At 45.6% G+C, this 24,497-nt stretch overlaps 1 protein-coding gene across 2 annotated transcripts in view; it reads right to left on the bottom strand.

The window, feature by feature from the left end:
- The window catches only part of LOC130296739 (parathyroid hormone/parathyroid hormone-related peptide receptor-like), a 64,969-nt gene that overhangs the window by 6,251 nt on the left and 34,221 nt on the right, over positions 1 to 24,497 (bottom strand). For both annotated transcript variants that reach the window (XM_056548606.1, XM_056548605.1), the window contains exons 2-12: positions 23,412 to 23,532; positions 18,525 to 18,635; positions 18,046 to 18,170; positions 17,733 to 17,827; positions 16,562 to 16,730; positions 15,826 to 15,979; positions 15,676 to 15,736; positions 9,904 to 9,970; positions 9,594 to 9,688; positions 9,155 to 9,296; positions 6,732 to 6,773 (exon numbers count right to left, since the gene is read on the bottom strand). In XM_056548606.1, the coding sequence (XP_056404581.1) occupies positions 6,732 to 6,773; positions 9,155 to 9,296; positions 9,594 to 9,688; positions 9,904 to 9,970; positions 15,676 to 15,736; positions 15,826 to 15,979; positions 16,562 to 16,730; positions 17,733 to 17,827; positions 18,046 to 18,170; positions 18,525 to 18,635; positions 23,412 to 23,475 (1,125 nt within the window). In that variant the 5' untranslated portion in view covers positions 23,476 to 23,532. The remainder of the gene's footprint in view (positions 1 to 6,731; positions 6,774 to 9,154; positions 9,297 to 9,593; positions 9,689 to 9,903; positions 9,971 to 15,675; positions 15,737 to 15,825; positions 15,980 to 16,561; positions 16,731 to 17,732; positions 17,828 to 18,045; positions 18,171 to 18,524; positions 18,636 to 23,411; positions 23,533 to 24,497) is intronic.

The raw sequence follows: 24,497 nt of genomic DNA, 5'->3' as shown, positions 1-24,497 counted from the left end.
ACAGAGGTGTCAGCAGAGAGCACTGTGGTCAGACTGGAAATAACAACAAATACCATGTTTCCCTGAAAATAAGACATGCCAGGAGTTCCACGTCTTTGATCAATATAAGCCATACCCCTGAAAATAAGCCATAGTGGTAGGTGTGGCTTATTGAAGTTAATAAAAATGGCCACCCCTACTCATCTGCCCCAGGTACCATAGGGATGTCCCGATCCTGTGCAGCGGGGGCTTCAGTGTGGGGCTGCGGCAGGTCCCGTGTCCCAACTGATGAGAGTGGGCAAGGCAGCTGACAGGCAGGGCAGCTTAGGGATGTCCCGGTCCTGTGCAGCAGCGGCTTCAGTGCGGCGGCGTGTCTCAGCTGATCAGCGTGGGGATTTGGCAGCTCCCAACTCCCTGCGGTTGCTTATCACTGGGAGGAAGTTAATGGGGTACTCCACTGCTCTGCGTTTGGAACAAACTGTTCCGAACGCTGGAGCCGGCGCGAGGAGCTCGTGACGTCATAGCTGCACCTGTCACGCCCCCTCCCATAGACTTGCATTGAGGGGGCGGGGCTATGACGTCACGAGCTCCTGTTGTCGGCTACAGCATTCGGAACAGTTTGTTCCAAACGCTGAGCAGTGGAGTATTCCTTTAATGGGGTTCTCCGGTGCTTACACATCTTTTCCCCTATCCAAAGGATAAGGGATAAGATGCCTGATCGCAGGAGTCCTGCCGCTGGGGACCCCTGGGATCATGCACGCGGCACCCCTTTTGTAATAAGTCCCTGGAGCGTGTTTGCTTCGGGATTGATTACAGGTGACCACTGGGCCGGCGGCGTGTGATGTCACGCCTCCGCCCCTCAATGCAAGCCTACGGGAGGGGGCGTGACAGCTATCATCGGCTGTCCGGGCATGCTGGGAGTTGTAGTTTTGCAACATCTGAGGTCTGCAGGTTGAAGACCACTGAGAAGGGATTGACAGGCGGAGATGGACGGCCCGGACCATCCCCTCACAGCTAAGCCAGAAACGTTTTTTTTGTTCACTCAAGTATAACCCGAGGGGGGCGTTTTCAGCACGAAAAATTGTGCTGAATAACTCGGCTTATACTTGAGTATATATGGTATATGCTTGCAAAAACATTTAACTTGACATGACCCACAAGTTTAACTACATGCGTTGAGGTGGGAATACCCTGCAAAAAAATCTGTGATGCCCAAGAAGCCTTTTTTATTAATAGGCTTTCATTAATTCAAATATATTTCATTTCTATACTCATACAGGGAGAGATTTATCACTCAAGGCTGGTACCACTGGGGATGGCCTGATGGTTCATGGTTCAGGCTGCATGAAAGTGATGACAGGTTCCCTTTGAACGCAGAGGGTTCCAGGTCTTGCAGCTGTAATACAGTCTCCTCAGCTATCAGAACATGGATGAAGGGCTTAAAGGGGTATTCCAGGAAAAAAAAAATTTTTATATAGATATCAACTGGCTCCAGAAAGTTAAACAGATTTGTAAATTACAATGTGGGTTTGGAGAGGCTCTTGTCAATCAAATAACCATACGACCTGGGCTACCCAATTGTATCACCTATACCCAGGGTGATGAAATTAGTTAAATGTGAATAAAAGGTAAATTGGGGCTCAAGGTCTTGAACAAATGGCCATAGGATATAGTTTAATATATAGACAACTATTTATTAATATATATAAATAAAAAACTAGTGGAGATAGGTGTTTATCAGCACCCCGATGGACCCTTTATCGGGCTCTCTCCTTTTCATCATCCCTCATACCATCACTTTGGATTTTTAAGGTTTTAAATTTTTTAATATTTATAGTTCATATTCTGATACCAATATATTCTTCACATTATTGTATTGGTTCAGGAGTACATGTGGGGCCATATATACATAGAGGGTATTCGTTATTTATACATAATCATGACCTGTATGAAAGTTCATAGACTTCTTTAATATAATTTGTATGCTCACATAAATAACCTTTAACCTCTTATTCTAATACGTATAAAGTTGAATTTTTATGCTATAACATTCCCTATTAGGTAGATTTGTTTATATATTGATATTTATACAATCACAACCAGAATTTATTTATATATTAATATTTACACACTATCACAACCACAACTTAATATAGTTTATATAATTTATATAGTTTTTATATTTCATTGTTATCTATATTTCATGTAAAAAACATAACCTCATCTGATATCCTTGATTTATATATATATATATATATATATATATATAGATTAGTTAGGAGTAGCCGTATTAGTCCAGTGATGCAAAAAGCAAAATCATCTGTAGTTGCAGTATCTTGTAATACCTTTTTTATTGGACTAACAAGATTTTGTAGAGACAAGCTTTCGGGATTCCTCCCTTTATCAAGTCATAAGCATTTCTGAGCTCACAAGGAGAAAACACACGTTCTATCTCACAAAATATGCAGGGGTTAAAACAACATTAGTGGAGAATGGACATTAAGTTGGGCCATAAATTGTATAGCTATAGGACGATAGATACAGATAAGGATGAGGAGGGGGGGGGGGGGCTGGAGAGCAGAGGTGAGAATAGTGGTTACGCTGGACAGACAATTTTACTATAGAGCCATAGACTGAAGATAAGACTAGACAGGGGAGGGGGAGCAGGGGTGTAATGGTGTTAGAGCAGGGAGAGGGAAGACAGTTTAGCAAAGGTTATAGGACATTTTTATAATGAGATAAGAAGCTTAAATCCACATTAAGTCCTCTGTTCTTGGAGTCATAAAGAACTATCATTTTGGCTTCAAATGTCTTTCTTTCCTGGGTGTTCTTGAAGTTTCCTTTCAGGATCTTGATTTTGAGGTCCTGTAGGGAGTGACCTGTTTGAGTGAAGTGGTGTCCAACTGGGGTGCAATAGTCCTTTTCTCTATGGTTGTTGATGGACGATCTGTGGAGGTTCATCCTTTTATTGAGTGGCTGACTCAATAAAAGGTCAGTCAGCCACTCAATAAAAGGATGAACCTCCACAGATCGTCCATCAACAACCATAGAGAAAAGGACTATTGCACCCCAGTTGGACACCACTTCACTCAAACAGGTCACTCCCTACAGGACCTCAAAATCAAGATCCTGAAAGGAAACTTCAAGAACACCCAGGAAAGAAAGACATTTGAAGCCAAAATGATAGTTCTTTATGACTCCAAGAACAGAGGACTTAATGTGGATTTAAGCTTCTTATCCCATTATCAAAATTTCCTATAACCTTTGCTAAACTCTCTACTCTCTCCCTGCTCTAACACCATCACACCCCTGCTCCCCCTCCCCTGTCTAGTCTTATCTTCAGTCTATGGCTCTATAGTAAAATTGTCTGTCCAGCGTAACCACTATTCTCACCTCTGCTTTCCAGCCCCCCCCCCTCCTCATCCTTATCTGTATCTATCGTCCTATAGCTATACAATTTATGGCCCAACTTAATGTCCATTCTCCACATATGTTGTATTAACCCCTGCATATTTTGTGAGATAGAACCTGTGTTTTCTCCTTGTGAGCTCAGAAATGCTTATGACTTGATAAAGGGAGGAATCCCGAAAGCTTGTCTCTACAAAATCTTGTTAGTCCAATAAAAAAGGTATTACAAGATACTGCAACTACCGATGATTTAGCTTTTTATATATATATATATATATATATATATATATATATATATATATATATATACACACACCAATTTTAATGTCTGTGACTGATGCTGTATAGTCTCTAACAATTCCATTGACAAATTCCATTGATAAATTTACTAAATACTACAATGTTTACTCTGGATCTGACGTCATAGAACGGTAGAGGAGGAGCTATAGGTATATATTCCGACACTTAGTACCTATATTTGATATACATAGCTGCTGAAGAAAGGACTGAGACAGTCCTGAAACGCGTCCAGCGTCCCCCTGTGACCACTGAGACCACTTTCATGTGGAATCAATATAGTTACATTCCATTTCTAAGCAACCAGACAGTAGCGGAGATACCTGTCAATCAACCTACTATCTCTACGCGCGCCTCGCTGCCACGAGGACGCTACCAGCAATGCCACTTACCTGCTGGCGGCAGCGCTGCGGATTCACCATCTGGCGACCACCGCCACCTACTACTATCCAGGCGTAGGAGCTGCAGGACCGCTATCTTGACGCCACTTGCAGGCGCTGCAGGTCCGCGACCCGGCATCTACCGTCACTGATATATATACAACTTACTGCGAGGACTGCATCTTAGAAGGGATCGCAGAGGTGATCGCAACCCAACATACCCGGGAGTGGTGAGATACAAAATTACCTGTCATAACTGCCAGTATCTCTTGCATAGTTGACAATCATCAAAGATCTTATTTGCTGCAGCAGTATAAATCTGTACAACTTGTTACAAATTGACTGCGCTAGAGACTTGAACTCAAAGTATGTGTTGAAACGAAATATTTATGCTGGCCAGCTTTTTCTATATCCTTTTCTATATCTATCGTTGATTAAGGACTGAGGGAACCTATTAAGATTTACTACTGCCGGCTGACTTTTTCATATATGGTTGCTACTGGTTACAGCCATTGAGTTGCAATTTGTACAGTTTGCGCCAATCAGAAAGAAAAAAACGAGCGTATATACTCGAGTATAAGCCGAGTTTTTCAGCACGATTTTTCGTGCTGAAAACACCCCGCTCGGCTTATACTCGAGTGGACTCTCCACCCGCAGTGGTCTTCAACCTGCGGACCTCCAGAGGTTTCAAAACTACAACTCCCAGCAAGCCCGGGCAGCCATCGGCTGTCCGGGCTTGCTGGGAGTTGTAGTTTTGAAACCTCCAGAGGTCCGCAGGTTGAAGACCACTGCGGCCTTCGACATCATCCAGCCCCCTCTCACCCCCCTTTAGTTCTGTACAGTACTCACCTCCGCTCGGCGCTGGTCCGGTGCTGCAGGACTGTCCGGAGAGGAGGTGGTCCGGTGGGATAGTGGTTCCGGGCTGCTATCTTCACCGGGGAGGCCTCTTCTAAGCGCTTCGGGCCGGGCCCCAGAATAGTCACGTTGCCTTGACGACGACGCAGAGGTGCGTTCATTGCCAACGTACTTCTGCGTCATTGTCAAGGCAACGCCTCTATTCCGGGCCGGAAGCGCGGAGAAAAGGCGCCACCGGTGAAGATAGCAGCCCGGAACCACTATCCCACGGGACCACCTCCTCACCGGACAGTCCTGCAGGACCGGACCAGCGCCGAGCGGAGGTGAGTACTGTACAGAACTAAAAGGGGTGAGAGGGGGCTGGATGATGTCGAAGGCCGCAGTGGTCTTCAACCTGCGGACCTCCGGAGGTTTCAAAACTACAACTCCCAGCAAGCCCGGACAGCCGATGGCTGCCCGGGCTTGCTGGGAGTTGTAGTTTTGAAACCTCTGGAGGTCCGCAGGTTGAAGACCACTGAGGGCGGATGATGAGAAGAGGATGATGAAGGGGGGGTGTGGGATGATGACAAGAGGATGATGAAGGGGGGTGGGGATGATGACAAGGGGATGATGAAGGGGGGTGTGTGGGATGATTACAAGGGGATGATGAAGGGGGGTGGGGATGATGACAAGGGGATGATGAAGGGGGGTGGGGATGATGACAAGGGGATGATGAAGGGGGGTGGGGATGATGACAAGGGGGTGATGAAGGGGGAATGTGTGGGATGATAACAAGGGGATGATGACAGGTGATGATGATGAGGGTCTGGATGATGACAGGCGGTGATGATGATGAGGATGTTAATGACGGGTCTGGATGATGACAGGGGGGGATGATGTATTTCCCACCCTAGGCTTATACTCGAGTCAATAACTTTTCCTGGGATTTTGGGTTGAAATTAGGGGTCTCAGCTTATCATCGGGTCGGCTTATACTCGAGTATATACGGTAGATGAATTTATCTACCTTCCTATAGTGGTCACATTTTTAACATTTTATTATTTGTTATATCATTTTATTGTTACACTTGTTGGAGTGGTGTCATCACAAGGGCCCTGTGGTACACCTATCTCCACTAGTTTTTTATTTATATATATTAATAAATAGTTGTCTATATATTAAACTATATCCTATGGCCATTTGTTCAAGACCTTGAGCCCCAATTTACCTTTTATTTAGATTTGTAAATTACTTCTATTAAAAATTCTTAATCCTTTCAGTACTTATGGGCTTCTGAAGTTAAGGTTGTTCTTTTCTGTCTAAGTGCTCTCTGATGACACGTGTCTCGGGAACCGCCCAGTTTAGAAGAGGTTTGCTATGGGGATTTGCTTCTAAACTGGGCGGTTCCCGAGACACATGTCATCAGCAGAGAGCACTTAGACAGAAAAGAACAACCTTAACTTCAGAAGCTCATAAGTACTGAAAGGATTAAGATTTTTTAATAGAAGTCATTTACAAATCTGTTTAACTTTCTGGAGCCAGTTGAGATATATATATATATATATATATATATATATATATATATATATATATATTAAAAAAAAAAGTTTTTTTCCTGGTTAACACCTTTAAGTAAAAGTGCATACATTGCTATGATGGAATCCATTCTCATATTCAACAAGATATATAGGTGGCACTAGAGAGGAAGCTTGCCTCCTTCTTTGTATGCTTAACAGGATTGTAGCTCAGATGTATATAACAGGCGCCAATGTGAAGCTGCTAATGGATGAATTAGTTCCTACATTACATATTATTGTGGCAATGCTTTATTACCTCTCCATTGCAGAAACAGTAGATAATGGCCACAAAGAATCCCTGGAAGAAAAATACATTTTAAGTGATTGGAAGTTTATTGCACTGTATAGAAGTAATGCTAGAAATAAAGTCTGTATAGGCCTGAAACGTGTTAGAGGATGTGTATTTTAATTAGAACCTCTGAGCTCTGACCGCTCCTCACATGTCTGTTCTTCCTCTGTACAGCGGAGGAAACCTGCACAGACGAGACCGCTGGATTGCAAAATGGATTGCAAGCCTGACCGCAACACTCGGTCAGGACACCCCGGCAAAAGCGCCGACATCAGGGCTGAGTTCTACACTCTGTCCAGCATCAGACACTGGCAGCTCTGCAGCTACACAGGAGACCGTGATCCCTGCACCGGTCCAGTCGGGATCCCAGGCAGTTGGTCCGGATCCTCAGCGGTTGTGGAACAGTACATAGTTACATAGTTACATAGTTACATAGTTAGTACGGTCGAAAAAAGACATATGTCCATCAAGTTCAACCAGGGAATTAAGGGGTAGGGGTGTGGCGCGATATTGGGGAAGGGATGGGATTTTATACAGTACAGGGGATAGCACAGTCCGTTCTGCTCCCCAGTGGCAGATATTACAACTGGGTGAGGAGGCAGTCGGGCCCCTGCCCCTCTGATTGCCAAAGCATGGAGTCTTTGTTTGGGAGGGGTTCGGAAGCTAGCCTCCTTCCCACAGACTACGGGGGAAATTGCTGGTATTGGATTACGTTGTTGCCGCACACGCCTGGACTGAGAGGAGGACCAGGACAAATGGGAATGGTGGTTGAGTCCCGGACAGCCCTAAGTGGATCCGTTGGGATCGCACCGGGTCTGCCATTTTTGTTTGGGGGAGCTGTGTGATGATCTGGAAAAGTGCTGGGGGATATGGGGCTCTACCGCCCCTGCCCTATTTGACTGTGCCAATGACATTCTGCACACTGTACACATTCTGCACACGGTACAAATTCTGCACACGATACAGATTCTGCATACGGTACTAATTATGCGCACTACACATTCTGCACACGGTACACATTCTGCACACGGTACACATTCTGCACACTGTACACATTCTGCACACTACACATTCTGCACAATGTACACATTCTGCACACGATGCACATTCTGCACACGATGCACATTCTGCACACGGTACACATTCTGCACACTGTACACATTCTGCACACTGTACACATTCTGCACACTGTACACATTCTGCACACGATACAGATTCTGCACGCGGTACACATTCTGCACGCGATACACATTCTGCACACTTTACACATTCTGCACACGGTACACATTCTGCACACGTTACACATTCTGCACACGGTACACATTCTGCACACGGTACACATTCTGCACACGGTACACATTCTGCACACGATACACATTCTGCACACGGTACACATTCTGCACACGGTACACATTCTGCACACGATACATATTCTGCACACGATACATATTCTGCACACGGTACACATTCTGCACACGTTACACATTCTGCACACAGTACACATTCAGCACACGATACACATTCTGCATACAATACACATTCTGCACACGGTTCTGTACACATTTTGCACATGGTTCTGTACACATTTTGCACACGATACAGATTCTGCACACGATACACATTCTGCACACGATACACATTGTGCACACGTTACACATTCTGCACACGGTACACATTCTGCACACGATACACATTCTGCACACGGTACACATTCTGCACACGGTACACATTCTGCACACGGTACACATTCTGCACACGATACACATTCTGCACACGTTACACATTCTGCACACGGTACACATTCTGCACACGGTACACATTCTGCACACGGTACACATTCTGCACACGGTACACATTCTGCACACGGTACACATTCTGCACACGGTACACATTCTGCACACGGTACACATTCTGCACATGGTACACATTCTGCACACGGTACACATTCTGCACACGGTACACATTCTGCACACGATGCACATTGTTTTGCACACGATTCACATTCTGCACACGGTTCTGTACTCATTCTGCACACGGTACACATTCTGCACACGGTACACATTCTGCACACGGTACACATTCTGCACACGGTACACATTCTGCACACGGTACACATTCTGCACACGGTACACATTCTGCACACGGTACACATTCTGCACACGGTACACATTCTGCACACGGTACACATTCTGCACACGATACACATTTGGCACAAGTCACTATATAGGGGAGCTAATTACTCTTTACCATATAAACTTTCCATTATAACAAAATGTTTGAATTCTATGATTATATTTATCTGTATACTCAACACCCCACTCCAAAAGGTTCATCTGAATATCACTTTTACCATTCCATAGAAGTACCATATTGACAATGCAAAAAGTTACCTGAGAAGAGTTAAAAAACATCTCGTAATGCATCTGTATCTGCCATAGCATCCCCGTCACCTCTGTATAAGGAATTGCCATGAAAATGACATAATGCACACCAAAGAGAGGCATCAGGACTAGTGTCGACTTGAGGAGTTTCCTGTATGAAGATATGCAAAGATTTTATTATGTTTCCAGGATTTGTGCAAAACTAGAAAGCATGGCTATTCTGTTCCAGAAACCAGTGCCACTCTTGTATGTAGGCTAAGTCTAGTATTGCATAGACTTGATTGGAGCTGAGCTGCAATGACACAACCCTTAATAAAGAGTGGCAATTTTATGGGGGGGGGGGGGGGGATGCCACCGTGTTCAAATCTCATATAATTGAAATCTATAGATCTATGATACATCTGTGAAGACTCTGGAAGAATATGCTTTCCATTTTGCAGATACCCACCCATATTGCTGTCGAGGGTCTAACTTTCCTGTGTTGGTTTCCCATAGTTTGGAGGCCAGAACCCTGACGATGTTCAGGAATAAGATGAAATTGACCTAGGACGAGAAACATTTTTGTCATGTGAGTAATACATGTATTCTTGTGAGGTCTTATTTAATCAGGTAAGATATAGTGATGAAGCCTTGTAATCCCGGGCATTCTTCATGTTTACGTCAGTAAGTTTGACTGGTCTGATGGGTCCGGAATATTGTTACCCATAGAAAGCTACAATGTGAAAGTAGTCTATATGAAGGACTGATATTCAACGTACCAATGTGGCTGCCAGAATTGGCGTCTGATATATCCACTTCATATGACCAGCACTGAGGTCCCAGCACCTAAATTCAACGAAAGAAAATGACGATAACACTTAATTTCCAGTTGGTATAAACCAGCATGGGCAAACCACAGTGCATTCAGAAAGTCTTCAGACCCTTTCACTTTTTTCGCATTTCGTTATGTTAAAGTGTACCTGTCCTTTGCAATAGCATTTTATATGATCCAAAACAAGAAGAATAATGGAGTCACTGGGATAGCTATAAAAATTCATAATTTTATTGGTATGCATTAAAATAACACTATTAAAAAAAGGAAGAAACAGCATTCTAAATACAGCGACATCACCGACACACCTGCTTGGATAATGGATGGTTGTCTGTGGGTAACAATTACATAAGCATATACTAGTGCATAAGGGACAGCAAATGGCACGATACATAACATCAGTAGGGGTCAGTGCACAATAGAATTAAGTGCCACTAAGCATAATTGAATGGAACACAAATTACATCAGTGCATAATATAAATTATCCAATACCAACTAAAGTACAACAGGAGAGTATACAGCAGGAACCAGCATGGCGCCACTCCAATGCACATTTTGGCACATTAGCCTTCGTCTCCAATACCTACTTTAGTGGGTTCTTTATAATTTATATTATGCATTGATGTAATTTGTGTTCCACTCTACACTGCTCAAAAAAATAAAGGGAACACTAAGATAACACATCCTAGATCTGAATGAATGAATCGTATGAAATACTTTCGTCTTTACATAGTCTAATGTGCTGACAACAAAATCACACAAAAATTATCAATGGAAATCAAATTTATCAACCCATGGAGGTCTGGATATGGAGTCACACTCAAAATCAAAGTGGAAAACCACACTACAGGCTGATCCAAGTTTAATGTAATGTCCTTAAAACAAGTCAAAATGAGGCTCAGTAGTGTGTGTGGCCTCCACGTGCCCGTATGACCTTCCTACAACTCCTGGGCATGCTCCTGATGAGGTGGCGGATGGTCTCCTGAGGGATGTCCTCCCAGACCTGGACTAAAGCATCCGCCAACTCCTGGACAGTCTGTGGTGCAACGTGGTGTTGGTGGATAGAGCGAGACATGATGTCCCAGATGTGCTCAATTAGATTCAGGTCTGGGGAACGGGCGGGCCAGTCCATAGCATCAATACCTTCCTCTTACAGGAACTGCTGACACACTCCAGCCACATGAGGTCTAGCATTGTCTTGCATTAGGAGGAACCCAGGGCCAAACGCACCAGCATATGGTCTCACAAGAGGTCTGAGGATCTCATCTCGGTACCTAATGGCTGTTACGCCGAGCGCTCCGGGTCCCCGTTCTTCCCCGGAGCGCTCGCCTCATTCTCGTTGCTGCAGCGCCCCGGTCAGATCCACTGACCGGGTGCGCTGCGGTACCGCCTCCAGCCGGGATGCGATTCGCGATGCGGGTGGCGCCCGCTCGCGATGCGCACCCCGGTCCCCGTACCTGACTCGCTCTCCGTCGGTCCTGTCCCGGCGCGCGCGGCTCCGCTCCCTAGGGCGCGCGCGCGCCGGGTCTCTGCGATTTAAAGGGCCAGTGCACCAATGTTGGTGCCTGGCCCAATCTTCCCAATTACCAATTAGTGTGATCACCTGTGCACTTCCCTATATTACCTCACTTCCCCTGCACTCCCTTGCCGGATCTTGTTGCCTTAGTGCCTAGTGAAAGCGTTCCCTTGTCTGTTCCTAGTCCGTGTTCCTGACCTCCTGCCGTTGCCCCTGACTACGATCCTTGCCGCCTGCCCCCGACCTTCTGCTACGTCCGACCTTGCTTCTGCCTACTCCCTTGTACCGCGCCTATCTTCAGCATCTTCAGCAGCCAGAGAGGTGAGCCGTTGCTAGTGGATACGACCTGGTCACTACCGCCGCAGCAGGACCATCCCGCTTTGCGGCGGGCTCTGGTGAAAACCTGTAGTGGCTTAGAACCGGTCCACTAGCGCGGTCCTCGCCAATCCCTCTCTGGCACAGAGGAACCACTACCTGCCAGCCGGCATCGTGACAGTAGATCCGGCCATGGATCCCGCTGAAGATCCTACACTGGTCGCCCAGCTAGCCCTAAAGATCGCCCAACGAGATCAACAGCTGGCATACTTGACCTCCGAGGCACTGCGTCTTCAGTCACAGATACAGCAGCTGCAGCCGCAGATACAGCAACTTCAATCACAGCTACAGCTGCAACTACCATCTCCTCCGCCGGCTCCTGCAACTCCTCCGCAGCAACCGGCCGTTCCTAACCCCTGCTTGTCCCTGCCGGACAAATTTGGCGTAAAGATCGCCCAACGAGATCAACAGCTGGCATACTTGATCTCCGAGACACAGCGTCATCAGTCACAGATACAGCAGCTGCTGCCGCAGATACAGCAACTTCAGTCACAGCTACAGCTGCAACAACTATCTCCTCCGCCGGCTCCTGCAACTCCTCCGCAGCAACCGGCCGTTCTTAACCCCTGCTTGTCCCTGCCGGACAAATTTGATGGGGACCGCAATGATTCTGCCACAGCCACAGTCCAGTCCTTCTTCGCTGAGGTCCGTGGTGTCTTCGAGGAGCCTGCCCGAGCTTCTTCTGCCGAGATTGCCCTGCTGAACCTGGCCCAGGGTGTTTCTTCCGTTGGCGAGTACGCCATTCAGTTCCGTGCTCTTGCTTACGAGTTGTCCTGGAATAGTGAGGTTCTCTGCGCGACCTTTAAAAAAGGCCTATCCAGCAACATTAAAGATGTTCTGGCCGCACGAGAGACTCCTGCTGACCTACATGAACTCATTCATCTTGCCACTCGCATTGACATGCGTTCTTCCGGATGGCGTCTGGAGCTCCGCCTGGATATGGACTTTGTTCTCACGAAGCGTTTTTTCTCCCCGGCTCCTCTCTCCTCTGGTCCTCTGCAATCCGTTCCTGTGCTTCCCGCCGCGGAGGCTATGCAAGTTGACCGGTCTCGCTTGACACCTCAAGAGAGGACACGACGCCGCATGGAGAATCTTTGCCTGTACTATGCCGGTACCGAACACTTCCTGAAGGATTGTCCTACCCGTCCTCCCCGCCTGGAAAGACGTACGCTGACTCCGCACAAAGGTGACACAGTTCTTGATGTCAACTCTGCTTCTCCACGCCTTACTGTGCCTGTGCGGATATCTGCCTCTACCTTCTCCTTCTCTACCATGGTCTTCTTGGATTCCGGATCTGCAGGAAAAATTTTTTTGGCCTCTCTTATCAACAGGTTCTACGTCCCTGTGACCAGTCTCGCCAGACCCCTCTACATCTATTGTTTTAACAATAAAAGATTGGACTGTCTCGTGCGTTTCCGCACAGAACCCCTCCTAATGTGCATCGGACCTCATCTCGGAAAAATTAAGTTTTTTTTTCCTCAGGTTCTTTGGCCCCAAGAAGAGGGGGAGACCCAAGGGGGGGGGTACTGTTACGCCGAGCGCTCCGGGTCCCCGTTCTTCCCCGGAGCGCTCGCCTCATTCTCGTTGCTGCAGCGCCCCGGTCAGATCCACTGACCGGGTGCGCTGCGGTACCGCCTCCAGCCGGGATGCGATTCGCGATGCGGGTGGCGCCCGCTCGCGATGCGCACCCCGGTCCCCGTACCTGACTCGCTCTCCGTCGGTCCTGTCCCGGCGCGCGCGGCTCCGCTCCCTAGGGCGCGCGCGCGCCGGGTCTCTGCGATTTAAAGGGCCAGTGCACCAATGTTGGTGCCTGGCCCAATCTTCCCAATTACCAATTAGTGTGATCACCTGTGCACTTCCCTATATTACCTCACTTCCCCTGCACTCCCTTGCCGGATCTTGTTGCCTTAGTGCCTAGTGAAAGCGTTCCCTTGTCTGTTCCTAGTCCGTGTTCCTGACCTCCTGCCGTTGCCCCTGACTACGATCCTTGCCGCCTGCCCCCGACCTTCTGCTACGTCCGACCTTGCTTCTGCCTACTCCCTTGTACCGCGCCTATCTTCAGCATCTTCAGCAGCCAGAGAGGTGAGCCGTTGCTAGTGGATACGACCTGGTCACTACCGCCGCAGCAGGACCATCCCGCTTTGCGGCGGGCTCTGGTGAAAACCTGTAGTGGCTTAGAACCGGTCCACTAGCGCGGTCCTCGCCAATCCCTCTCTGGCACAGAGGAACCACTACCTGCCAGCCGGCATCGTGACAATGGCAGTCAGGCTACCTCTGGCAAGCACATGGAGGGCTGTGCGGCCCTCAAAGAGGAGCACAGGGCGTCAGTGACGAATTTGCCAATCTTGGTGTTCTCTGGCAAATGCCAAACGTCCTGCACGGTGTCGGGCCCCCACACCACCCTCATGGAGTCTGTTTCTGACTGTTTGAGTGGACACATGCACATTTGTGGCCTGCTGGAGGTCATTTTGCAGGGCTCTGGCACTGCTCCTCCTGCTACTCCTTGCACAAAGGTAGCGGTCCTGCTTCTGGGTTGTTGGCCTCCTCCACGTCTCCTGATGTACTGGCCTGTCTCTTGGTAGCACCTCTATGCTCTGGACACTACCTTGACAGACACAGCAAACCTTCTTGACACAACTTGCATTGATGTGCCATCCTGGATGAGCTGCACTACCTGAGCCACTTGTGTGGTTTGTAGACTCCGACTCATGCTACTACTAGAGTGACCAAAACAACATCAGCCAGGAAGCACAGGAACTGAGAAGTGATCTGTGTTCACCACCTGCAGAACCACTCCTTTATTGGGGGTGTCTTGCTAATTGCCTATATTTTCCACCTGTTGTCTGTTCTAAAACATTCGGCTTCCTGCAACATCCTCCAGCATGAGATCCTCAGACCTCTTGTGAGACCATATGCTGGTGCGGTTGGCCCTGGGTTCCTCCTAATGCAAGACAATGCTAGACCTCATGTGGCTGGAGTGTGTCAGCAGGTCTGGGAGGACATCCCTCAGGAGACCATCCGCCACCCCATCAGGAGCATGCCCAGGCATTGTAGGGAGGTCATACAGGCACGTGGAGGTCACACACACTACTGAGCCTCATTTTGACTTGTTTTAAGGACATTACATAAAGTTGGATCAGCCTGTAGTGTGGTTTTCCACTTTGATTTTGAGTGTGACTCCATATCCAGACCTCCATGGGTTGATAAATTTGATTTCCATTGATCATTTTTGTGTGATTTTGTTGTCAGTACATTCAACTATGTAAAGACGAAAGTGTTTAATACAATTAGTTCATTCATTCAGATCTAGGACGTGTTATCTTGGTGTTCCCTTTATTTTTTTGAGCAGTGTATAATACCAGGGCAACACAGTGATTTTGGATATTGTACAACATTTATAGAATTGTGTGATTTGTCTTCTACTTGACTATATTATGGTCATTGTATGATTTTTGTCTTCCAGTAGCCACTATAAAAATGCAGACATGTTGCAGTTAGGTTAGATGTGACTTATATTCAACCCTTTGTTGGAAATGTCACTTATAATCTGCGATAGTTATATCATCCTCCAGAATATTAGGTCTTTTGGGATTTAGACCAATCCAGTTAACCTCAGGATAGCATACCAGAGGGAGCTACACATACTTCTGCTTCTATCATTTGACAGTTATATCATGTTGGGTGTAGTAATGTTTGCAATCATGCAATTGTGGTATTGTAAAAGTGTAGACCTAGTGTAATGTGTCAGATGAATGATGTCAGTGGCCAACATCACAATGGCTTGATATCAGGATCATTAAAGGAAATAGTAATCACTCTGTACATACTGTGTATCTGCTAGAGACACCCGTACGCTCGCCCACACAGACACAAATACTGCTGGGAGTCCTGGGAAGAAGAAGAAGAAAAAAAACATTTACATATATAGAAAACAATCTACATCTATCAGAAATAAGATATCCTTCAAGCAATCTCACCCCATCCAATGATGGTCAGTGCCCAGAAGTAGCTACGATCAGACAGGTACGCCATGAAGATGAGACTGTGTAGGTAGAGGCCTTCTACAAGGATCCAGAAGTGATTGGTGGCCAGAAAATAAAGGAACAAGGTGACAGCCACTTTACATCCAGCCTATGACAGATGAAGAACATCCTCAGGGATAAAAGCTTTGCTGATACAATGTAGGTCAAGATATGATCATATAGATCAGTGTTCTCCAACCTGTGGTTCTCCAGTTGTTGCAAAACTACAACCCCCAGCATGCTCTGTCAGCCCAGGAGAACTCCGGTGAAAATTTACTTATCTCCTATCCACAGGATAGAGGATAAATAGCTGATCGCGCGGGATTCTGACTGCTGGGACCACCTGCGATCCCCAGGATGGGACCCGGCGCTCTCAGTGAGAAGCGCGTGTTGTCTTCCGGTAGACGGCACACGCGCCATTAATTTCTATGGGAGCGCCGATGATGCCCGAGAGCTGTACTTGGGTCTTTTCAGCATAGAAATGAATGGAGCGTGTGCCAGCTGCAGCATGTGCTCCTCACTGAGCGCCGGGTCCCATCCCGTTGATGGCGGGGGGCCCCAGTGGTTGGACCTCCTGTGATCAGCTACTTATCCCCTATCCTGTGGAAAGGGGATACGTTAATTTTTGCCAGAGATCTCCTTTAATGTCATATAAGTATATGTGTAATGATAACATGCCTACAAGACTCACCCAGTGGAACTCTGTTACTCTTGAAGCCCCAATGGCCCCTGCCTCATCTTGAATTACTTCATCCTCTCTTGAATACAGTACAGCATCTTTAAGAAATATGCTTCCAGCCCGGCAAATGAAGGATGTGAAGAGGTGGATATGGATGTAATTGCGGGTACAGTGCAGCCGTCTACATGAGTGGAGACAACAATATGAACACAATTCATATTTACAGAACACAAACTAGATGGTTCCTGGACTTTACTCCCTGCACCCATTTTGGGCAACATAAAACAGGTAGCAGGTTCCATTTTGAGTGCAAAATCCATAAGGTCACTACTGCAGGGGCCACTACCCTCCTGAGATCATCTCTGTATAGGCCATTACATCTCAGGTGTCAAGGGGTGGCATCAACTATATTAGCCCCCCAAAACTCTTCAAGATCTTCATGGATGTCACATGGTTTATCCTTATGAAACCGCCGACACAGGCAAATAAATGATGTTGGTACCTTTATTAAGTAAATAAAAACTGGGGGCCCAGAGTTTCAACTGTGCCCAAAGGCCCAAACGCCTGTCCCATTTTATGTCACACCTGCCCCCTCTTCGATTGACACACACTTTGTCTCCCAGCATGTTGAAATCCCACGCATGCACTGTGAATGGGGAGTATGGCTCATGCCCTTGATCCTTGACCAAATAAAGCTAATACTTCCAGTCTAAAACTTTATCTTATTGTGCTCATATAATCAAATGACCCAGCTTACTGGAGGAGACAATTATATTCAGAAGAGTTGAAGGAGAAGAAAGATGGGGATCACCCGTAACAACAGAAAAAGACAATGGAAGCAATGAAACACATTACTGAGATGTCTATTAATGATCTACCAATATATTTTGTTGACCGATGCTTGGCATGTAAAAAGGCATCTGTGAGAATTAGGGATTTAGAAATACTGGTGGTAATGTAAACTACATTACAGGGGTATAGCTGAGGAGGGTCTGGTAGGACCTGTGTTGGTTGTCAGTTCAGGATATTTTTAACCGTGGGAACCAAGATTTTGCCCCCAATTGAAGGAAATCATAGCCACAGTTCTAGCCAAACCATTTCTGATGGGAAAAGTAGAAGAAAAAAAAGTGATTTCAATGGATAGAAAATGATTTACTACTGTTACAGCCAGCAAGGAGCTTACTTGAAGTAACAGAGGATGCCGAGAGAAATAAGGAGCGTTGCCAAAGAAATAGAATATCCAACAGTATAGATCAGCCGCAGCCGTTCAAACACCTCCTGCAGAGAAAAAGCATTTCCGATGAACTGTAGATTCAGTATAAAAACATGGATCTGCATAAATGGTCTCCAAGCTGTGGCTTTCTAGCTATTAGGAAACTACAATGTCCAGCCTGTCTGAGAATGCTGATGGTTGTCCCAACAGCTGAAAACCCCCCAAGTTGGAGACCACTCATCTAGTGTATATATCCAGTACTTTCTTCATAAGTGTTCTGTACCTTTTTCTGGATGCTGTCCCCTGGGCTGACCAAGGTGACACACTCACTGTAATTGGCCCAGGTCCTGTTGGCTCCAGGCACTTGAAGCCATGTGCCCACTGATCCACATTTCCGATGGGCAAATCCTAACAGAATTAAAGGAGGTAAAAAGCCAACAAGGAGTCTAAGATTCTAATTTAAAGCTTTTTGTCTGTTCTTAAACTGGCATTAAAACAAGGAGCCCAATCTGTAACCCAACCCACAACAGGCCAATGAGATGAGGCTTCAAGATTTGTCTTAATTTTGATCACGATTTGATCAAGATTTGCCTTAATGTTGATCATGATTTGATCAAGATTTGCCTTAATTTTGCCTTAATCATCACATACCAATTTGTTTGAGTCCTGTTTTTTTTTTAACCTATAACTCTTGTCAACTTATTACTTTAGATGGAATCAGGAGCTATATATCTGAAAGTAGTCTGAGATAATTGTAATTACCTTGGTGATTAAAGTCGTAGATGTAGTCTGGGCAGGGAACAGATACCAGCTGATTTTGTGATACCAGTGGCCAACATATTATACCATCCCACTGTGGAGGGCAGACGGATCCTAGAAGCAAGGATAAATTGCAATATATGTCATAAAATATATTAGTCTCAAATTAGAAGTTAACTGAGCCACTTAAAGGAGTGTTGGGTTTTCATCAGGGCCAGATGTTTCAGACTTGCACGAGCAGGTCAGGATCATATAGTTTATCAGGGCTAATGCGTCTAAAATAAAAAAATGAAGCAACTGCAAGTGATCTTATTTAAAAATCTTTTGAAAAATCTTTTTTTTTTTTTTTTTTGTATTGTTATACTTATTTTACAGTACAGGATATGGCAGTACTTAAAATCCTTATAAAAAATGTAACATAATCCCCAAACACATCAGTCAGCGGTAGACAAGCTTGCCAGCCAAGTCACCATTTTCTACACATCTTGTCTGCCTAGTTCAGCATCAGACCACACACAACCGGTGACCAATGGGGCTAAGGACTATATTAACAAGTCAATATATTTTCTCTCTTTTTCAGCAATGTGTCAACCCATACAGTTGCCCCTCCTCACCCAGAGGTATTTAAAGGGGTGGGGGATAAGAAGGTTATCACAGGGGGTCCAAACCGTCTCACTCAGTGAGGAGCGTGTGTTGTCTAATGCTAGACGACATACTCTCCATTCATTTCTATGGAAGTACTGATGATGCCCGAGTGCTTGACTTGGGTCTGTTTGGAGTTCCCATAGAAATCAATGGAGAGCGTACCGTGTACCGCATGCAATCTTCACTCAGAGCCGGGTCCCATTCCAGAGATCACGGGGGGTCCCACCGGTCGGATGCCCCACGATCAGCTACTTATCTCCTATCTTGTGGATAGGGGATAAGTTAAAGGGATATTCCAGGATTTTTTTTATTTGACTATGCTACAGGGGCTGTAAAGTCAGTGTAATTCATAATATAGTGTCTTTACCTGTGTGTGATGGTTTTCTCACAATTCTTATGTGATTTTTACCTCAATATTTATTTTTAACAGCATACAAAATGACTGTTGTCTCAGATTTTTCCCAGGTTGCAATGCTGCCGAGACCTGACATCACTAGTCAGCTGATGACAGGGAGCCTGTCTGCTTCAATGGGTGGAACGATCGCTTGGTGGGAGAAAGATCATTCTGCAACTACAGTGACCCCCCGACCTACGATGGCCCCGACATATGATCAAATCGGCATACGATGGCCTCTCAGAGGCCATCGCATGTCGATGTCAGCATCGACATAAGATGCTTTTTTATGTCGGGGCCATCGCATTAGGTGCTATCCGGCAGCGCAAAATGCTTAAGCTGCTGTCGGATAGCAGCTTAATGTTCCCCTTGTGGTGCGGTAAGTATTACTTACCCCTCCACGATGCTCCGGGGTGCCCTCCGAGTCCAGCGCTGGTCTTCCGGTGTCTTCTCGGCCCTCTCTGGTGACGTCAATACGCTGCTCCGCACGTCATCCAATAGGAATTGCGGACGCAGTGGCGTAATGACGTTGCTACGCAGGCCCAGTAAGGCCTTGCGGAAGACAGTGGAGGACCGGAGAAGACAGCGGAGGACCGGAGAAGACCAGGTGAGCCCAGCAGAGGACCGGAGATGACCAGGAGAGCCCAGCGGAGGCCCGGGGTCACCATCGGGAACGGCGGGGACAGGTGAGTACAGCTTCCTATACTTTACATTGCACGAATCCCTCAACATACGATGGATTCGACAAACGATGGCTCGTTTGGAACGAATTACCATCGTATGTTGAGGGACCACTGTAATCGTATTTTTGCAACATCTGTAGGCACCCTGATTGAAAAGCACAGGTCTTTTGAATGGATGCAGCTCATTTATGTTTGAATGGGTGGGGTGATTGATGTGTGGCGGGGGGAGGAAAATGGAATTATGGGATTTGTAGGCAAAGAAGGAAACTCAAACAGGAAATACCAGTTCACAAAAAGCTAGCCACAGTGTCATGGTAATCTCACAACATAGCCATTTAGTCCAAAGACAAGCGCAGATCCTTCCTAAGCATGTCCATTACTGTCTGGCAGGTATGTACTAAAATCACCTTATGGAGGATAACCCCTTTAATTTTGGCTGCAGTACCCCTTTAACAATGATCTATATTGATGTAACATTATCCTGCTATCATCTTACTCTGCATTAAACACCCTTCACCTTTCCCCCCCCCCCCTACTCTTTAACAACCCAATTAATAAGACCGGTCTTGATTACTATATGGAAAACAATCATGCCATTTTCCCCAGTGTTTACCTATTATTTTGTACATTTTAAGAGTGATTATAAAGCCTCTTATATACAATCATAGCGTTAAAGGAGTAGTCCAGTGGTGACTCAGTGGTGAACAACTTATCCCCTATCTTAAGGATAGGGGATAAGTTGCAGATCGCGGGGGGTCCGACTGCTGGGGCCCCCTGCAATCTCCTGTACGGAGCCCCGACAGCCCGCGGGAAGGGGGCGTGTCGACCCCCGCATGAAGCGGAGGCCGACACGCCCCCTCAATACAACTCTATGGCAGAGCCGAAGCGCTGCCTTCGGCAATCTCCGGCTCTGCCAATGAGATGTATTGAGGGGGCGTGTCGGCCGCCGCTTCGCGCGGGGGTCGACACCCGCTATCTGGCCGGAGAGCCGGGGCCCTGTACAGAGAGATCGCAGGGGGCCCCAGCGGTCGGACCCCCCGCGATCTCAAACTTATCCCCTATCCATAGGATAGGGGATAAGTTTTTCACCACTGGACTACCCCTTTAACTTGTTGGATCCATGATCTTTTAGGTCTTCAGGTGTCTTTTCAGAGCACCAATACTTAAAGGGGTTGTCCATCTCATTTTTTTTTTACTTTTTTCATCCACTCCTAGCCTGTTCATCAGGAAATCCGAAAGCAGCCTAAGCAGGGAAGTGCCCCACTGGGGAGTTACATAAACACTGTGGCTTGCAGGGCCACACTATGATACATTTTATTCCACACGCGTGGTGTATAATAGAGTCTATGGATAAAATGTACCTGGTTTATATGTACTGCTACCTTGCTGATGTTACTATAGAATCTATCCCAGTGTTTTGATTCAAAAATACCCAATTCCTCCTTACAATATTTTGTACGTTTAAATTTTGATTTTGGTCTTAATCAAGATGTTGTATATAATCAAAAAGACTACCTCTTCACTTGACTTTATAAATCTCCATTGTGCGTAATAGTAACATTTTTCTATGGCATAACTTTTCTTTTCATCCATATGAGGGCTTGTTTTTGTTCTTACCAAAAAATGTACTGCAAAAAATAAATGAATAAATATATATATATATATATATATATATATATATATCACAAAAGAAGACGTCCGGCACTCAGGTAGTAGCAGGTAAAACTTGTAGATGGCTTTATTCAAAACGCTGTAGGCAGGACAAAATCTGATGCGTTTCGCACGCATGCGTGCGAAACGCGTCAGATTTGTCCTGCCTACAGCATTTTGAATAAAGCCATCTATAAGTTTTACCTGCTAGTCCCTGAGTGCCGGACGTCTTCTTTTGTGGTTTCTATTGAGCCGGGAGTGGTATCGGTGTCCGTAGCATGAGGACGTGCAGTAGACGTAGGAGTGGTGAGCGGCTCTACCTTGTTTATATATATATATATATATATATATATATATATATATATATATTGTGGCAGTGTGGCAAGGAAAGGGTGTATTTCCTTGGCTCACCCTGCAGAAGCTCTCACCTGCTTCTTAAGTAATAAGGCAGGAGGGAAAGGGAGGTGTGTATATGAGATGGAGACTCAGTCTAATGTGGGCTCTTCCTAGGAGACAGCATGTGGGCTGTAGGGAAGAGACAGAGCCTGCTGAGGAGTACACAGCCCGAGCTATGAGTGGCTCAAAGAGAGTGACATGAATTGCGAGTAGAAGGTTGCAGGGGACATATGTTTAACCGGCTGAGGGAAGCTCAGCGGTTGTTAGTCAGGACAAGCTGATCTGTTTAGTCAGTGACCAGACGGTCTAGGATTTTGTTTTGTTCCTGCTTTTTGTTTATTTCTTTCCCTGCAACCTGTCTAATAAAACTGGCAAGGTGCCAGATTTGCATTATAAGCGTTTGTTTGCTGATTTATTGAGAAGAAACGCATCCTGTGGCGTGGTCCAGGACGATCCCAGAGCTAATCCCCAAGACGGATCGTCACAATATATATAGTATATATTATTTGTGGTGGGAAAAAAACGCAATTTTGCTACTTTTGGATGGTTTTTATTTTACACAGTGCACTTTTTGGTAAAACAGACATCTTTATTTGTGGGTCAATAAGATAAAAACGATACCCATGTTTAAATGCTTATCGACTATTGCACTACTTAAAAAAAAAGTCTAACTATTTTTAACAAAATATTCATGTTCAAAACTGCTCTATTCAGAGAACATACTGTATATCTTATTTTTCCATATACAGGGCTGTTTGATGGCTAATTTTTTTGCACCGTGATCTGTAGTTTATTTTTTTTTTTTTTTTTATTGGTACCATATTTGTTTTGATCACTTTTTATTTATTTTTCTCTCATGATGTGACCAAAAATCATCAATTCTGGCAGTCATTTTTTTTCTTACGTTAGCACCATTCACATGTGGAATCATTAATGTTATATTTTAAAAAGCTTTTTTTTATTTTACACTTTTTAAGTCTCCAGTGATATCAGTCCCCAGCGGCAGGACCCCCGTGATCAGGCATCTTATCCCCTATCCTTTGGATAGGGGATAAGATGTCTAAGCGCAGGAGTACCCCTTTAAAGACATTGAGAAACGTTACTATCTATAAAACTATTCACCATTTGAAGGCTGCTGTTTCCATTTGGATTTGTGAGCCATGATCTCAGCCTGACAGCGACGCATTGCTTGTGCCAGCAGGAATATTTGTTCATCTTTGGTGATTACATCATCAGTATCCACCTACAGTAAAAGAGGAAAGATGTTTTAGGGCTTGAGGGAGTTGGAAAACTGCTATAGACTATTCACAGTTAGACACAACAAGAGGTATATTCTCCATTCGAATATCGGTTGCCCATACAATTATGTGATCAGAACTAAATGGAAGTGAGGGGGGATATAACATACAGTGGGGCAAAAAATGATTTGGTCAGCTACCAATTGTGCAAGTTCTCCCACTTTAAAAAATGAGACAAGGCCTATAATTTCCATCATAGGTATACCACAACTATGAGAGACATAATGAGAAAAAAAATCCATAAAATCACATTGTCTGATTTTTAAAGAATTTATTTGCAAATGATGGTGGAAAATAAGTATTTGGTCACCTACAAGCAAGCAAGATTTCTGGCTCCTACAGAGCTGTAACTTCTTTAAGAGTCTCCTCTGTCGTTACTGTATTAATGGCCCCTGTTTGAACTTGTTATCAGTATAAAAGACACCTGTCCACAACCTCAAACAGTCACACTCCAAACTCCACTATGGCCAAGACCATAGAGCTGTTGAAGGACACCAGAAACAAAATCGTAGACCTGCACCAGGCTGGGAAGACTGAATCTGCAATAGGCAAGCAGCTTGGTGTGAAGAAATCCAAGAAATACAAGACCACTGATAATCTCCCCCAATCTGGGGCTCCACGCAAGATCTCACCCCGTGGTGTCAAAATGATCACAAGAAAGGTGATCAAAAATCCCAGAACCACACGGGGGACCTAGTGAATGACCTGCAGAGAGCTGGCCTAGCCAGTCTCCAGATCTCAACCCCATAGAAAACCTTTGGACGGAAAAAGTCTGTGTTGCCCAGTGACAGACCCAAAACATCACTGCTCTAGAGGAGATCTGCATGGAGGAATTGGCCAAAATACCAGCAACAGTGTGTGAAAACCTTGTGATAACTTACAGAAAGCGTTTGACCTCAGTCATTGCCAA

The sequence above is a fragment of the Hyla sarda genome, chromosome 12, assembly GCF_029499605.1.
Source record: "Hyla sarda isolate aHylSar1 chromosome 12, aHylSar1.hap1, whole genome shotgun sequence".
Lineage (NCBI taxonomy): Eukaryota > Metazoa > Chordata > Amphibia > Anura > Hylidae > Hyla > Hyla sarda.
The sequence above is the reverse complement of the archived record's forward strand: the minus strand, read 5'-3'. Positions and strand labels throughout refer to the sequence as shown.